This window comes from Pleurodeles waltl, chromosome 1_2 (genome assembly GCF_031143425.1).
Source record: "Pleurodeles waltl isolate 20211129_DDA chromosome 1_2, aPleWal1.hap1.20221129, whole genome shotgun sequence".
In the NCBI taxonomy this organism is placed as follows: Eukaryota; Metazoa; Chordata; class Amphibia; order Caudata; family Salamandridae; genus Pleurodeles; species Pleurodeles waltl.
The window spans coordinates 508,832,845-508,850,341 of NC_090437.1; the positions used below are offsets into that span (position 1 = coordinate 508,832,845).

The window sequence follows — 17,497 nt, forward strand, 5'->3', positions numbered from 1 at the left end:
TGAAGCTACATATAGGTATTGACCTATATGTAGTGCACACGTGTAATGGTGTCCCCGCACTCACAAAGTCCGGGGACATGGCCCCGAACTATGTGTGGCCACCTTTGCTAGTGCCAGGGTGCCCTCTCACTTAGTAACTTTGCACCTAACATTCAGCAATTGAAGGCTAGACATATAGGTGACTTATAAATTACTTAAGTGCAGTGAAAATGACTGTGAAATAAAGTGGGCGTTATTTCACTAAGGCTGCAGTGGCAGTCCCTTGAAAGGGGTTGACTGAGTTCCCCATGGGTGGAAAAGGAAATGCTGCAGCCCATGGGGATCTCCTGGAACCCCAATACCCTGGGTACCTAGGTACTGTATACTAGGGAATTATAAGGGTGTTCCAGTGTACCAATTAGAATTGGTGAAAATGGTCACTAGCCTATAGTCACAAATTTAAAGGCAGAGAGAGCATAAGCACTGAGGTTCTGGTTAGCAGAGCCTCAGTGACACAGTTAGGCACCACACAGGTACACACATTTAGGCCACATACTAGGAGCACAGAGTCCCTGACTAGCAGGATCCCAGTGAGACAGGCAAAAACAAACTTACATACATGTAAAAATGGGGGTAACATGCCAGGCAAGATGGTACTTTCCTACACTAAGGGAGTATAGTTTCTGTGGTATTTTTGGTATTTGTGTCACCAGAATAAAGTACCTCTATCTTTGTAACACTGAGTGCTTTCTTTCGTGTGGGTAAGTACTGGGTGTGACTCCATTGGTATTGCATGAGCTTTGCATGTCTCCTAGAATAGCCTTGGCTGCTCATCCACAGCAACCTCTAGAGAGCCTGGCTTCTAGACACTGACTACACAACACTAATAAGGCATACCTGGACCTGGAATAAGGTGTAAGTACCATAGTAATCCACCACAAACCAGGCCAGCCTCCTACATGCCCTGAATATCCTGATTAGTCTTCCTGAGCTAGAGTTGGGGGGAGCTTGCACTTGCACCTGAATAGGGCTGTGGCTGTTCTCACACAAAGAAGTCTCCAACCTCCTGGCGTGTGTCTGGGGCCAAGGCAGGAAAAGGCAGAGTCTTGTGCAATACAGATACTTCAAAGAGAAGTCTGCCTGCTAAAAACACAGAAATGGATATAAGGACTGGACCTCTGAAACCACAAAGTTAAAATCCTTCTTGTAAGATGCTGGCTCCATATATAGTGTACTAAAATGAAGTACACTTTGCAGGGAGTCAAGGGATTCCCCAGAGAGGTGCAGAGGCAGAAATAGCTATATCTAGACCTCTATTTGTGGTAGTGTAGTCGAGCAGCTAGGCTTATGAAGCAGTCGTGTTAAGCATTTGTTTTACTCACAGAGGCAATAAAGGAGAGACACGCACAAAGCTGAAATCAGAGTCCGATTTAGAAAAATAACAGTTGCTTTTTTATATGCTTTGAACCATAAAACCTTGTCACAAGGTAAGCAGTTTTCAACTTAAAAGTACTTTACTGTTTCAAAAATGGACTGTGCAATTTTCAGAGTCTCCATGTTAAGAAGAAAACAAAGATCCAATTTTGCAGGTAGGTACACAACTTACGGCCCCAGTCATAAGGAGTTTAGGCTAGTATTGGGCAAGGTTCATATCGGTATCCAAGGTGCACCCCCAGCGGCACTGGGGAGGCTGGGTGCAGAGGTTGAAGTTGAGGTTGGTTTTAGCCAATAGAAGGCTGGTGGAGGGTAGTTGACAAGCTGCTCACAGGTAAGTGCCAGCTGGGGCAGAGGTTGGTCTCCAGGAATTAAAGTGAGCATTGGTGGGGCCACAAGTTATCACCCAACTTACACCCTCACTAGCACAGGGATGGCTGGGTGCAGAGTGCCAATACAGCGTCCAGCGCCCTATGTATCTCTATGGCAGAGATGGCTTCTTGAAACTGGCTGCAGGCTCTTTCCATGAGGCCGGTAGTGGTCAACCCACAGTTGCTCAGGTAAGCTGAAATGCCAGGGGTCGTAGGGACACCATCTGTACAACTCCTCAAGGCCCAGGGGCTCCGGGTACAGGGGTGTCTTTCGATGTCCGATTCAGCTCACCAGGCAAGTCGCAGTCAGGGTTTATCCATCACATTCAGGCTGCAGGTGTCACTGGTGAGTCCTGCAGGGATCAACCCATGGTGGACTCTTGGCTAGGAGCCCCGGGAGACCTTCACTGGACAGGTGGGTGCTGCTTGGACTCATGCCAGGGGCCTCGAGTCCAGAGATCACTTCTGGCATCAGGTTTTGTGTTTCCATAGGCAGGCTTCCTTTTCTTTAAAGATGGTTTCTTCTGGACAGGTCTGCTGTCCACAGGAGTTCTTGGTCTTTCTCGAAGGGAGGCAGTCCTCCCAAGGCTTTGGACTCACTGGGCTGCAGGACCGATGTTTTCTGGGTGCAGGTTTCTTTTGAAGGCTGCAGACAGGCCGCTAGGGCTGGAGTCAAGTTGGTAGATGTCGTCAGACTTCTCTGCTGATGACAGGTCCTCTTCTTCTTGGGTTGCGGGAATCTGATTCTAGGGTTCAGGGGTGCCACCTAAATACTGAGACTAGGGGAGTTACAGGGAGTGCCAGGTGGTAGCCAATGGTGTACTCTCCTTGAGAGTGACTGTACTCTTTCTATGGCCACGTCTTTTGGGAAGTGGCATAGCCCTAACCCTACTGGCCTAATTCCTTCCACATGAGATGGAGGAATTTAAAAAGTAGTGTCCACTTCAACCGGTCTACCTTAGAGGTGGAACTGTCATGAAGTGGGCACACTGCCTAATCTGACTAATTTTCCTGCCTGTGCTGCATCCAAAACTGGGGTCGGGAGAGAGGGGTCGGTCACCACCACCAACTGGAGTGACCTGAGTCACCCTCTTTTGGTGGCAGCACAGGAAGGAAAATTAGTCAGATTAGGAGGTGTGCCCACTTCATGTCAATTCCACTCCTAAGGTGGACGAGCTGAAATGGACACTAGTTTTTAAATTCCTCCATCTTGTTTGGTAGGAATTAGGCCACTACGGTTAGGGTTATGCTCACTTCTCAGCGGAAGTGGTCATAAGAAGGGTGTAGTCATTCTGAAGTTGTTCGGCCGTTTGGCTGCCACCTGGCACTCCCTGTAACACCCCTAAATTGAGTATTTAGGTGGCACCCCTGAATCCTAGAACTCTGATTCTGACGACCTAAGAAGCAAAGGACAAAGAAGAGTTACACCTCCAGAAGAGGTAAAGAAGGAGCTGAGCCAACCCCACCAGACTGCCTTCTGAACTTGACGGACTCTGCCCAAAACGACAACTAGTCCTGCAGCTTAGCCTCCAAGAAAACCCAGGAGAACTGCCTCCCTTCCATGAAGACTCAAGACTCCCACGGTCAGTGGATCTGCTTTGCAACAAAGTCTCAAGAAAGCACTCTGCAGCCTCCAGAACAGCAAAGACCCGACCCCCGAAGTGACCTCTGCACCCGACCCGAGGTGAAGCCAACCAACAGTGAATGGTGCCAGCAAGGTTCTCTAGCTGCCCAGAGTCCTAATTCAGTGTGGTTTCACCTATCTTGGACTCTCTCAAGTCTCCTGCAGCCAGTACACGCAGGTGCATTCTCCCACAACCTTGTGATGAGAGATAACCTGACACCTCCAGCAACCACTGCACCAGTCGCCCCTATCTGGCGTTTGTCACTTGCACCAACAACGTCACCCAGCTTCCCTGAGTTCGAGTCCACCCAGCGTCTACCTCCGTCCTCCCCGCTCCCTCACTGGAGTCCCCCAACGACACCTGCCGCCTCAACACACACGACTCCCTGACCGCGAGTGCTCCTGGATGGAGAAACAGGACACCCTTGCATCGGTCGCCCCTGGGCCCTGGAGAAAGGGCCCTGGAGAAAAGGACCAAAAGTGCTCCTACACCCCGAGCACCCCAGGTCTACTACCTACCTGTTTGTTGTCCCCGACTGGCTTTCTAGCCAGGGCCTGCACACTGTCTTCACGAGGACTAACTCCCGTAGGAACCCATTAAGTACTCTACACCCTAATGCACCCAGCCGCCCCAGCGCTGCCTTGTGGGAGGAGGGGGCTGTGGTATACACTAGACACCAAAATTAGACAAGTAAACAGTCCTAAAACAATGCAAACAGTAGGAAATCCTATAGAATGCAATGGGAAAAAATAGGTCTAGGGGCAACACAAACCATAAACTAAAAAAGTAGAATGTGAATCACGAATTCCCCTCTAGACAAGTGTGTGTGCAGAACCGCTGGGAGAGTAAGAATACAGTGAAGGTAAGTAAATTACCCCACCCCAGAGCCCAGAAAAGCAGAAGTAAAGTACTGCAAGTTTACTTAGGACACACTACCTCGTTTTGGGGAATTTGCAGCAGCCAACCAAGTCTGCAAAGAACAACTGCTGGATTGTTGGACCTGAAGACCTGCAAAGGAAGAGGACCAAGTCCAGAAGTCAAAAAAAGTTCCAGGAAGGACAGGAGCCCCTGCCAACCCAGAAGAGGGTGCAAAAGAAGAGTCCTTGGTTAGTCGAAGACTGCAGGAATGCAACCTTGGAAGATGCCAGCGGGTTCCTGCGTAATGCAAAAGATGTCCCACGACATGAAGATTGTTGCAGATGAGATTTTGTGTTGGAAGTCTCCAACAAGCCTTAGCTACGACAAAAGTGAGTTTTTGATCAAAATGATGCTGGATGGACCCAGGAGGGACCTGGGGGCCTCAACTCTGTGTGAGGAGGTAGAGGGGGTTCTCAGCACTTTGGAGAGCCCTCAGGATGCCAGCCAGCACCCCCAGAAGCCGCATGATCCGGGTTCCAAGGAGGTGCAAAATGTGGTTGATGCAGCACAACAAAAGAAAGTCCCACACCGCCTGAGAACAACTCATCGAGTTGAGCGTCGCAGGGTGGAGTGCTGGGGACCTGGGCCAGGCTGTGCATGAAGGAATTTTGCAAAGAGTGCACAGAGGCCTCAGGAGGCGAAGAAGGCCCAATACACAGGGGTACCGTAGTTCTCAGGGAAGGCAAGGTCTTACCTCCTCCAAATTGCATCAGCAGGACCTCAGGACAGTCTGTTGATGATGTCCACCCTCTGTGTCCTTAAGAGCATGCTCATTGCTGTTAGAGGAGTCCCAGGGTACTGGTTGTCGCCTTGGAAGGTGCCTGCTTGGAGCAGGGGAGTGACTCAGTCACTCCACAGGAGAATTATTTTGTCCTTCTGGTGCAGGATGAAGACAGGGAGTCCCCAGAGCATTTACACCGTGGAAACTGTTGCAGTTGCTGACTTGGAGCTGAGGTTGCTGACGAACAGTGTCTCTTGTAGACACCTTGTTGCAGTTACAGAGTTTCTTGGTGCAGGCTGCGGTTGATCCGAGGTCAGAAGAGTCTGAAGTTGTTGCAGAAGATTCCTGAAGGAAACTTGCAAGCAGAATCTGAAGAGAACCCACAGGAGAGACCCTAAACAGCCTGCGAGGGGGATTGGCTACCTTATCAGGTATGGACCTATCAGAAGGGGTCTCTGACGACACCTGATGGCACTGGCCACTCAGAGCCCTCCAGAGTGCCCTCACACCTTGCAAAACAAGATGGCTGGAGTCTGGGACATACTGGACATACTGGAGGAGCTCTGGGCACCACCCCTGGGGTGGTGATGGAAAGGGGAGTAGCCACTCCCCTTTCTTTTGTCCAGTTTGCCACCAGGGCAGGGGAGAAGGAGTCCCTGAACCGATGTAGACTGGTTTATGCAAGGAGGCCACCATCTGTGCCCTTCAAAGCATTTCCAGAGGCTGGGGAGGCTACCCCTCCCCAGCCTGTAACACCTATTCCAAAGGAAGAGGGTGTAACACCCTGCTTTCAGAGGAAATGCTTTGTTCTGCCTTCCTGGGACTAAGCTGCCCAGACCCCAGGAGGGCAGAACCCAGTCTGTGAGGTGGCAGCAGCTGTAGCTGCAGTGCAAGCCTCAGAGAGCTGGTTTGGCTGTACTTGGGGGTCCATGGTGGAGCCTCCAGGATGCATGGAATTGGCCCCCCAATACCAGATTTGGAATGGGGGACAATGCCATGATCTTAGACATGTTAGATGGCCATATTCAGAGTTACATTGTGAAGCTACATATAGGTATTGACCTATATGTAGTGGACGCGTGCAATGGCGAAATGGCCCTGAACTATGTGGGGGCACCTTTGCTTGTGCAAGGGTGCCCTCACACTTAGTGCTAAGTGATATAAGTGGTATAGTAGGAGCTTTGCATGTCCCCTTGTTCAGCCTAAGCTGCTCTGCTATAGCTACCTCTATCAGCCTAAGCTGCTAGAACACTACTAATCTACTAATAAGGGATAACTGGACCTGGCACAAGGTGTAGTACCACAAGGTACCCACTATAAGCCAGGCCAGCCTCCTACAGCGGCTGCAGAGGAGCAGCTCCTCTATTCCAAGGGAGGTTCTCCAGTGACTGGTGAAGCACTGGCAGCCCTCCAGGCTTCTTGGAGTCTGCACAGCAGCAGGACGAGTCTGTTTCTTCCATGTTGTTGGAGCCGTGCAACAAGGCTCTGGCATAGCTAATTTCCCCACCTGTTCTGGTGCCAAAAGGGCCTCAGGGCAGGGGGGGGGGTTCCCTGGTCTGCGAAAGCTGGGGTCGCATACCAAAGCAGAAGGGACTTTAAAGTCCCTGGCCTTGGTATGCAGATTTACTAGCTTTCCTTTTGATTGAGAACACCTTCTGCCAGACCAGTCATTGTTTCTGACCTTGGAAGGTAGAGGCTCTCAACACCTGGGGGTCAGAAACTCATCTGTGGTGGCAGGCTGGTTGATAAGTCAGTCAACACACTAAAGCAGTGGTTCCCATCATGTGGACTGGGGACCCCTGTGGGTCTGCGAAGCCTCCTCAGGGGGTTTGTGACTGCTTAGAATATTATATGTTAACATATTAGGTCCCCAGCTTTCAGTAATGACTCAGTGGGGGGGGGGGGGGGGGGGGGAATACTCCGATTCCAGTACTGATAGCATTGGGGTCCACAGAAGTCAACAAGTTGGGAACCACTGCACTCAAGGACTAGTAGGTTTTAGGGAGCACATCTAACGTGCCCTCTGGGTGCATGTCATAATAAATCCAATACTGGCATCAGTATGGATTTATTAAGATGAGGTGTTTGATTGATACCAAACACCACTATTTTCCGTGCAGCCATCATGTAGCTGGGCCACTTGTGCTGACCATTGTCCAGTACATGCTTTTAGATGGCTGCAGTGTCACTTGCAATGTCTAGGAATAAAACTAGACATCACAGGGGGATATCTGCTCATGCAGATATGTCATCACACCTTTTATTAGTGACTTACAAGGGTACTACCATTCCTGTGGCAATTGTAAACAATTAGACATACCTTGATATCCGATACAGACTTTTAGTTGCAGATTCCTTACCTTTTCCCCCTGGCATTAGACTGGAACCGGAGATTTTTTCTTCGAGCTATACACTTGCGTGTTGGTAGGTAGCGTCAGTTGACTCTGCGGGCGTCTTAGTCGCCCTGATGACGTCGAGAGTAGTACATAGGTGCCGCTTCTGCGCAGTGACGTCAGTTCTTTTTGTTCAGCGCTACGCGCTGATCCTGAGAGAGATACCCTTGTCGGTTTTTTTTTGTCTGACTTCGGCTCTTTTTTTTGTTTTTGGTGAGTTTTTTGGTGCGTCGAGGGATGTCCCTGAACACTGGTTTCAAACGTGCGAGGACTGTCATTGCCTGATGTTGGTGACGGATATGCATCACCTCTGTTTGTGGATCACAACCTAAATTCATGCTCCAAGTGACGGGCCATGCACCCTAAACACTTGACGGAGCAGTCCCTCAAGCCTATGGCGGCCTGCCGCTCGATCTCCGTGTAGGTCCCGGTTTTGCTCGAGTGGAAGGTCTTGAGACTGGTTGCGGATCCATCACCATTCTTCTCCCTCAAAGTCTTCGGGTCAAGCCTTCATTCTTTAAGTCTCCTATTGTCAGTCACTTCCTTAAGGGTCTCACCCATTTGTTTCCTCCCACTCCATTTATCATGTCTCGGTGGGACCTCAATTTTGTGCATACTTTCTTAATGTGTACTCACTTGGAGCTGATGCACAATTGTCCATTACAGCTCCTTTCTTTTGCCATAATTTCTGCTTGCAAGGTGAGTGAGCTTCAGGCTGTTTCTTCAAAGCCCCCATACTTGTCTGTGCACACTGACAAAGTGGTGTTACGCACTATAGCTTCCTTCCCATGGTCGTTGCACCTTTTCATGTAGGCCAGTGCATCACCTTGCCTACTTTTTACACACGTCCACATCCTTCTCATGAGGAGGAGAGACTCCACCCTCTGGACCCAAAAAGAGCGTTGCTGTTCTATCCCAATTGTACTAAAGGTTTCCGGGTGGACGATCAACTCTTTGTTGCATATGTGGGTGCAAAGAAAGGGAAGGCAGTGCAAAAACGTACCATCTTTCGATGGGTACTTCTTTACATGTAGATATGCTACACTTGGAATAAGCGCGCAAGCCCTGAGGGGGCTGCTTCTTGTCCAACCCGAGCAACTGCTGCTTCCACTGCATTAGCACACAAAGATCCTGTCCTGGATACTTGCCAGGCAGCTACGTGGGCATCCTTGCACACCTTTACTAAACATTACTGCCTGGACAGTCATGTCCGTCTGGACAGCTTCTTTGGTTGTTCAGTCCTGCAGGACTTTCTAGTATGATCTTGGTTCGCAGCCCACCTCCAAGGATGGCATTGCTTGGGTATCTATTCTGAGAAAAGGAATTTTCAACTAGAAGTCTCTATCAGATGTACAAGTTACTTAACTTCGGTAACAATATATCTGGTATAGTTATATTCTAGTCGCAGATTCCTTACCGACCCACCCGTCTGTGTTCTTCGCGGCTCTGCGCTTTGGCGTGGAAAGATGTGAAAAGAAACTGACAACACTGTGCTGAGGCGCCATCTATGTACTACTCCCGACATCATCACAGTGACTATGACGCCAACGATGCCCGCGGAGTCGACCAATGCCACCTAGTGAAGCGCAAGGGTATTGCTTGAAGAAAAAATCTCCGGATCCAGTCTGACGCCTGGGGGAAAATTCTAGCGTAAGGAATCTGAAACTAGAATATGTCTCTACCAGATATATTCTTACCGAAGGGAAGTAACTTGTACTTTAAGGAAAGAGCACTGGCACGGAGGGCTGATTAGCAGGCCTCAATGCACTGTTATAGTTGAAAATAAGCATCTAGTAGTCCTAAAACGGGGCAAAAAGTGTGGGGCATCTGCAGTTTTCTACAGACCTGTTACATCACCTTCCCAAACTTTTACGTTCTGCTTCATACCTCTAAGGAAGAGGGGGAGACTCATTTCCATGTAGTACAGTCCATTACCTTGCCTACTTTTTACACTCCATCTTACCCCTCTAAAGAAGAGGAGAGGCTCCAACAACTGGACCCAAAAATAGTGTTGCCATTCTACCTTGATTACACTTATGAGTTATGGGTGGACAATCAACTCTTTGGGGGGTTATGCTGGATCCAAGAATGGGAGGGCAGGGCAGAAGAAGAACTATTGCGATGGATAGCTCTCTGAATCAGAATCTACTACACAGTGGATGCAAAGTAGTCCTTGAAGGGTTTGCGCGCTCACTCTACTACATACAAAGCTGCGTCCACTGTGTTAGCGCATGGAGTTCCTTTTCTGGGTATCTGTCAGGCAACAGCGTGTGCTTCCATACACAGGTTTATGAAGCGCTACTGCCTAGACAGTCCCATTGGGCGTAATAGTTATTAACACATTCTGTCCTGCAGGACTTCTTAGCTCTTAACATAATCCATATCATAGTCCCACCACTGGGGAGGTATTGCTTGGGTATCTATTATAATGCAAGGAATCTGCAGCTGGTAGTATCTGTCAGGTGAACAAGTTACTTACCCTCGGTAATGCCTTATGTTGTAGAGACTCTATGTAGCTGCAGATTTCTTATGACCCAGCCATCCTGCCTGCTCTGAAACTGAATTATAGATTTAAGGATTACCCCATCTAAGGACCCAAGCTTTGCACACCAGTGGTCAGTGTTCCATACTTCTGGTATGGAAAGTTGCAAAAGAAGCTGACAGCACGCTGGGACAGCATCTTTATAGGCACTGCAAACGTCACTTTGAGCACTGATGATGCCATGCGGAGCTTAACAACACCACCCACTGCATGCAGGGGTACTGTTCACCAAAAGTTTCCAGATCCAGTCTGACTGGGGGATATTCTAAGGTAAGGAATCTGCGATGAGATAGTCTCTACCAGATAAGACATTACAGAAGGAAGTAACTTGTTCTCTATCTTTCCAGCAATCCTTGCCCCGACAAGCCCCTTCATCCCTGCAGATCCTCAATAAGAGGACCACATTCAGATCTTTCTTGTGAGTGGTGCTGAGGCTTCTTGGCATATTAGCCTCCTGCATCATGCATGTTGACTGTGCCAAGTGGGACATTGGGCTCTGCAGTGGGATTAAGTTTAAGTGGTCCCAGCACTAGGGGAACCTGTCAAATTCCATCTAAGTTTTGGAGAATGCACCTGTGAGGACAGTGAGATGTCTGCAATTATAGTGTTCACTAGAAAGAGCATTACCAAAAGTAAGTAACTTGTTCATTCATCTTCCTTCACCAGTTTACTTTTCCTATTGTTTGATATATTTTTCCCTCAATTGCAAACCCTAGTTAAAGGTTTTATTCCTATTTAGAAATCGCAAATAAAAATTCAAAACCTTGAACATGAATTAAATGAAGCCCAGCATGATGCCAAGGAAAATGAGAAGAAAGCAACTTCACTAGAAAAGCAACTTGCGTTTGAACTAAATAAACTTCAGGCTAAATTAGGGGATCGAGAGCAGAACCTTAAAGCTGCATTGTCGGAGATACAAGCTCTGCAGGTATTATACTCTATTTATGATTTTGACTTGGAGAATTTGGTGTTTTCCTAACTCTTGTCAGAAGAGATTGCCAATGTTTTTATTGAAATCTACTCTATCCTGCAGTAACCTTTGAAAATGTATTAGTCTTGTTGAAGTAATAGAGCCTTTGCCTTAATAGTTTGTGTTGTATTTCTGTTGAGACTCGTCACATTCCTTCCTTCCTTGTATCCCCAGGGTGCCTCTGCGCAATTGCTATTTGTCAGTTGACTAACTACTTACCAACTTTTCTGGTCTATTTGGCTGAAATGATCTAAAGACCTACCACGTCTTATTATGATCGGGCACTTACTGCTGCCCAGTTCTTAACTTGTCACAGACATTATCCTCCAAATGCAGTGCTTTTAACCTAACCCATGGTGTGACAGGTGGCATCTGAAATTGCATCACTAAGGATACACTATAATTTCCTAGTTTGAATGTTATTGATATTGTGATATTAATATTACATCAGGAGCCCATTAAAACTGTCACCATGTAAAGTCAATCTGTCAGCAGTGTGATCTTTGCACTATTTTGGTTTGTTGTTTCAAACAGAAGGCCTACCCGTGATTATGGGGTACAGCTGTCATCCAGAGAAAATGGAAACACTGGATAGTAGGAATTTTGTGAATGCCTCACTGATTCTCACACTTTCCCTCACAGAATTGTGAGGAAAACCCATGATTTTAGCCAAAGTCTGATGTCAACAGTGCAGCCTGAGTAAGAAAATGCAGTGGGAATTAAACAGGACACACCACCCTGGGCAGTCCTAGGATCTACGTTTTATAAATTGTTTTGCTCAGTATGTTTACATTTAGCTCAAAAACTCTAGTCACATTGTACATGAAGTAACAATTGACTCCATTTAGGTGCAGTGTCAAACATGTTCTTTCCCATAGAGAAAGCCTGCCACAAAACATTTAGTCAGGAGAAAGGTAAATTGTGTAACATTCATTGAAAATAAACGTACTTCACAGAGATCAAAATTCCACTAGATGTGTATTCAAAATATTTTATCACTCAATTACATTACTTAATTCTCTTCCCTATGGTTAAAAAACATGTTGAAAGGTTGACTCTCACAGACATAGTGCATCATCCATCCTCAGATTCTCCCATCAAGCACTTGGGATCTTCCTTTTGTGTTGTCTGGCATGTCTACAGGGCTCAAGTTCCACAAACGTGCAGATTTTAGAGGCTGACCTGTGTAGGAAAGTAGGATCTTTCTGACATGGTTGCCTCCACTTTTTGCCTGGTGTCAGTGTATCTGATAGAGACTTATAGTTGCAGATTCCTTACCTTGGAATTTCCCCCAGGCGTCGGACTGGATCTGGTGACTTTTCTTCGAGCGCTACCCTTGTGTGGCGTCAGGTGGTGTCGGTCGACTACGAGTCAGTCAATGGTGTCATGGTTGCTGTGATGACGTTGTGCTCATATTTAGGTGCCACCCTGGAGTGCTGACGTCTGTTCTCGTCTTTCTGTGCCAGCCTACATGTTGATCCGTATAGAGCTACCCTTAGTCATTTTTTCACTAACCTCGACCGTTCATCATCTGGTGGGCTCTCTAAATGCCAGAGTAGACAAACTCAGCTGTTGATGCATAGTTGATCACTGATGGTGTCTCCAGCAGGAGGTGACGCAAGGTCTATTTCAGCAGTGGCGGTAGCCTTGGTTAGATCTGTTCGCCTCTGCAGAGAACGCTCAATGTCAGCTGTTTTGCACACTGGAGTTTCCAGGGTGGCACTTGCTCTGGAATGCTTTTCGTTTCGAGTGGTACGCAGGCCTCTTTTACTCCTTCCTGCCAATATCACTTCTGCCCACAGTTCTGAAAAAGATAGAGTGGACGGGCCCAAGTAATTCTTGTGGCTCCGGACTGGGTACGAAGATTATGCTAACCTGAGCTCCTGAGCATAGCCACGGATCCTCTGATCAGACTGCCCCTTCGGGAGTATCTTCTGTCGCAGCAGCAGGGGACAGTTCTCCACCCAAACCTCTCCAGTCTCCGCCTTCTTACATGGAGATTGAGTGGCAGCAGTTGATAACTTTCAACCTTCCGACTGAAGTCTGCAATATTATCTAGGCAGCCAGGCGTCCCTCTCCCAAAATGGTATACGCCTGTCGTTGGCACAAATTTGCGGCATGGTGTACCAACAAGTCTGTTGATCCCCTTTATAAACCTCTGTCTGAGGTTGTACTGTTCATCCTCTCTCTTCCCCATCTGGGCTCTGCTTTGGGCACCCTTAAAGACTACTTATCTGCCATCTCGGCCTGTCTCAGACTGCCAGATAAACCTTCCTTGTTCAAGTCTCCCATTGTTGGGAGGTTCCTTAGGGGACTCACCCATTTGTTCCCACCTACCCCATTCATAACGCCCCTGTGGGATTTGAACCTGTTCCTTACCTATATTGTGTGCCCATTTTGAGCCACTACATAATTGTCCTTTCCGGCTCCTCAAACTAAAAATTGCTTTCCTCATTGCCATCACCTCTGCTCGCAGAGTGAGTGAGCATCAAGCTCTTTCTTTGAAACTACCATTTTTTTTGTCTATCCTGGCAGTCGTGCTTCGTACCCTGGCTTCCTTCCTTCCTAAGGTGGTTACTCCTTTTCATATAGGCCAATCCATCACATTGCCTTCTTTTTACGCACCCCCACATTCCCCTCATGAGAGGAGAAACTCCATCATCTGGATCTAAAGAGAGCGTTGGTGTTCTACCTCAATCATACCAAAGATTTCCTGGTGGACGATCAACTCTTTGTGGGATATGTGGGTGAAAGGATAGGCAGTGCAGAAGCGGACAGTCTCGCAATGGGTGGTGCTTTGCTCCGCATCAAGATGTGCTATGCTTTGGCAAAGATGTAGCCCCCTGAGGGCTTGTGTGCTCACTCCACCAGAGCAACTGCTACCACCACAGCGTTGGCACACAGAGTCCCTGAACTGGACATCTGCCAGGCAGCAACGTGGGCATCTCTTCACACATTCACAAAGAATTACTGCCTGGACAGTCAGGTCTACAAATACGGCTACTTCAGCCGTTCGGTCCTGCTGGACTTTCTATTATGACCACCGAAGATGGTATTTCTTGGTTATCTCTTCTAAGGTAAGGAATCTGCAACTAGAAGTATTTGTCAGATGAACCAGTTTCTTGACTTCAGTAACAAATTATCTGGTAGAGACACATTCTAGTTGCAGATTCCTTACCGACCCACCCATCCTTCCTGCATTGAGAACTGATGTCTAGGGACAGGGATTCCCCTTTGCACAGCCCTAGCTCTGGCGCACCATTTTCAGTGTTCTTGGCACCAAGCTACTGGTGTGAAAAGAAACTGATAGCTCAGCGGGGTGGCGCTTATATAGGGCTGTGACATCATCATGCCAAAGATTGCCGCAGAGTCGACCAACGCCGTCTGAAGGCGTGCATGTGTACTGCTCAAAGAAAAATCTCCGGATCAAGTCTGACGCGTGGGGGTAAAATATAAGGTAAGGAATGTGTCTCTACTAGATAATTTGTTATCGAAGCTAAGTAACTTGTTTGTTTTGTTTGTTTGTTTTGACTGTAGTACACTGGGATTCTGCCAACAAGGACCACGTTGTTGGTGTTCTCTTCCCTAAATTTGTTTGGTAAAACAAGCAATTCTTATACCCCATAATTGGCATAGTGGTGTACCCCTGTTAGTCCTTGGTATACGGTACTTGGGTACCCAGGGCATTGGCACACCATGTCTCCCCCATGTCTTTTAACATGTATTATGCCACCCATGGAAGCCCATGCCTGTGTGAAATGGTGCATTCACTTTTCACCCCAGATATAAGGTTTACTTTATATTGCTGTCACTGCACTTCTGACCCAGTAAGTCGCCCCTAAGGTAGGCCCCTCAGCCTAAGAGCAGGATGCATTGTTCTGAGTGTGAGGGTACCCCTGCATGAGCAGCGGTACCCGTACAACCCCAGATTCCCTTTTCTGGGCTTTGTAAGTGCGGGGAGGCCATTTTAAGGTATGTAGTGGACACTGGTCATCATGAGATGTCCAACTACAAAATGGCTTAGCTGACCCTAGTGATTTTTTATATCAAACATGTTCGAATCATCCAACACCACCGGGTCCAGGGTTAATTGCATGATACAATGTACTCTGGGGTTTTCTTATAGGACTCCCCGTGTCTACTTGTGCAGCCTTACAGGGCCTTCGTGCAAGCCAGTGCTGCCGCCCGCTCCAGACACTGTTCTGCCCTCCTGCTGCAGAGCTTAACTCGGGCAGGGGAAGGCAGAACAAAGGACGTCCTGTAGAGGAGAGGTGCTGATACCTCCCATTTAGAAAGGTGTCTCTGGGCTCTGTTGGGGGTGCTCTGCTTTGAAGGGCACATTTGGTGCCCTCCTTGTAAAACCGGTTTCTTCCAGTGCAGGAGCCCACAGCCTCTGAGGTTCGGATCCTAGATAAGTCTACAAGATCTGTCTTCAAGCCTCTTCTGCAACCTGGACACCAGATCCTGCTGCTGGACTTTGCCGGAAACCAAGACAAGACTGCAACTGGTAGTAGTGCTCCTACTGCAACTCTGTCCCCAAGCAATGCAAGGACTCTGCAGCTTCCATGGCTGTGCATCCTTCAGAGTCACAAGGATTCTACTTGCACTAGGGACATCCAGAAGGAATCTCCCTTAGAGTGAAGTAGTGTTTTCCCTGAAACCACAGGCACCTCCGTGTCGACGACTGGTTTGTTAATCCTGCTGTCCCACAGATGGTGGTTCTGTGGCTCTCCAGAGGTCTGATCTGTGTTCTTTGCAACTGGGAAGTCAGTGGTCCTCGTTGGAGCTGCTGGAGCAGAACCCCTGAGTACTGCATCTGTCTTTGTCAAGCCTTGTTGGCTCTTCAGTCCAAAGACGAACTGGCTCCAAAAAACCCCAGCTTCAAACATCACACAGCTCCAAGACCGATGTCCTACCTGGAACTCCTGCAAAGTGGGCATCCATCGTTGTGCTGCTGAGGCCTCCTTGCAACTCCCTGTGCCTGAGGCCAGAGGGTCCTTCTGGGGTCTCCATCCACTCCTGCTGGCTCTCCTCACTGCTGAGGGCTGGCTCTGACTTAGCTGTTCCTCTTCTATTGCAACTCTTCATGCATCCTTCCTCTTGCATTTGCCAAGGCTTGTTGGTGGTCCTGCTGGTCACTGACCCCTCTGTAATTCAACATGTGTGGGACAGCTCAATGATGACTCCTGGGATCCTTCTGCACCATCTTGACGCCACAGCTGCTTCTCCACAACAACAGTCCAACAGTGAAGTACCCCCAAGAAGGGTGGGCCTTGCCCTCCTGCACCCCGTGGATGACTGGGTGGTTTGGACTTTGTCCCCTCGTTCCTCAGGTACTCTTTGTCCAGAATCCATGCCTGGATTCCACCGACCTGGTCTACCGGTCACTATAGCAACTGGGCAGCTGAGGTCCTCATTGATTTCAACAGGACGTTCAGACACAAATTCACCACTACACATATGGGCTCCCTGGTGTAGGTACTCCACTTCTCTGGGTATCCAGGGTTGAGGGCAGTCTTCAACCTTCCTTGCTCCAACAGGTTTCCTGAGGGTCCTCTGGGAAGGGTCCTTCTGCAAACGTTTTCCAAACACGACTATCCCATGTTAACTTATGGACACCGATGCTAAGTAAGACTTCTGCATAATGGCTTCTGGGGAAACTGTTACTTATTCTGGTGTTCTTGTCCTTCCCCAGTCCTTAGGATTTTTATTTTAGATTTGTCTTGTTGGTCTGTTCTTAACCCATTCTTTTTTTTAGTATATGGTTTGTCCTCCCCATAGGGGCCCCTTTCAGATAATGCTTTTACCTACCTGTTTTTGAGGATATTTTGTGTGCATATCTCCGGTTAGGCAATTTTACAAAAGTCACGGGCGGGGATTTTGGGTGCTGCTAGGGCCCAGGTGTGAGAAAGTAGCCTCTTTCTAGCCTTGTTACCCCCACTTTTGGCCTGTTTGTGAGTATATGTCAGGGTGTTTTCACTGTCTCACTGGGATCCTGCTAGCCAGGGCCCAGTGCTCATAGTGAAAACCCTATGTTTCAGTATGTTTGTTATGTGTCACTGGGACCCTGCTAGCCAGGACCCCAGTGCTCATAAGTTTGTGGCCTATATGTATGTGTTCGCTGTGTGGTGCCTAACTGTCTCACTGAGGCTCTGCTAACCAGAACCTCAGTGGTTATGCTCTCTCTGTATACCAAAATTGTCACTATCAGGCTAGTGACCAATTTCACCAATTCACATTGGCATACTGGAACACCCTTATAATTCCCTAGTATATGATACTGAAGTACCCAGGGTATTGGGGTTCCAGGAGATCCCTATGGGCTGCAGCATTTCTTTTGCCACCCATAGGGAGCTCTGACAATTCTTACACAGGCCTGCCACTGCAGCCTGAGTGAAATAACGTCCACGTTATTTCACAGCCATTTACCACTGCACTTAAGTAACTTATAAGTCACCTATATGTCTAACCTCCACCTGGTGAAGGTTGGGTGCTAAGTTACTTAGGGGGTTATTCCAACTTTGGAGGAGTGTTAATCCATCCC

General features: G+C 48.1%; 1 protein-coding gene across 5 annotated transcripts in view; it reads left to right on the forward strand.

Moving 5' to 3' along the window:
- Positions 1-17,497, forward strand: part of CENPE (centromere protein E) — a 1,295,748-nt gene that overhangs the window by 1,184,515 nt on the left and 93,736 nt on the right. For all 5 annotated transcript variants that reach the window (XM_069241483.1, XM_069241500.1, XM_069241509.1 and 2 more), the window contains one exon: positions 10,723-10,911. In XM_069241483.1, coding sequence (XP_069097584.1) covers positions 10,723-10,911 — 189 coding nt within the window. The remainder of the gene's footprint in view (positions 1-10,722; positions 10,912-17,497) is intronic.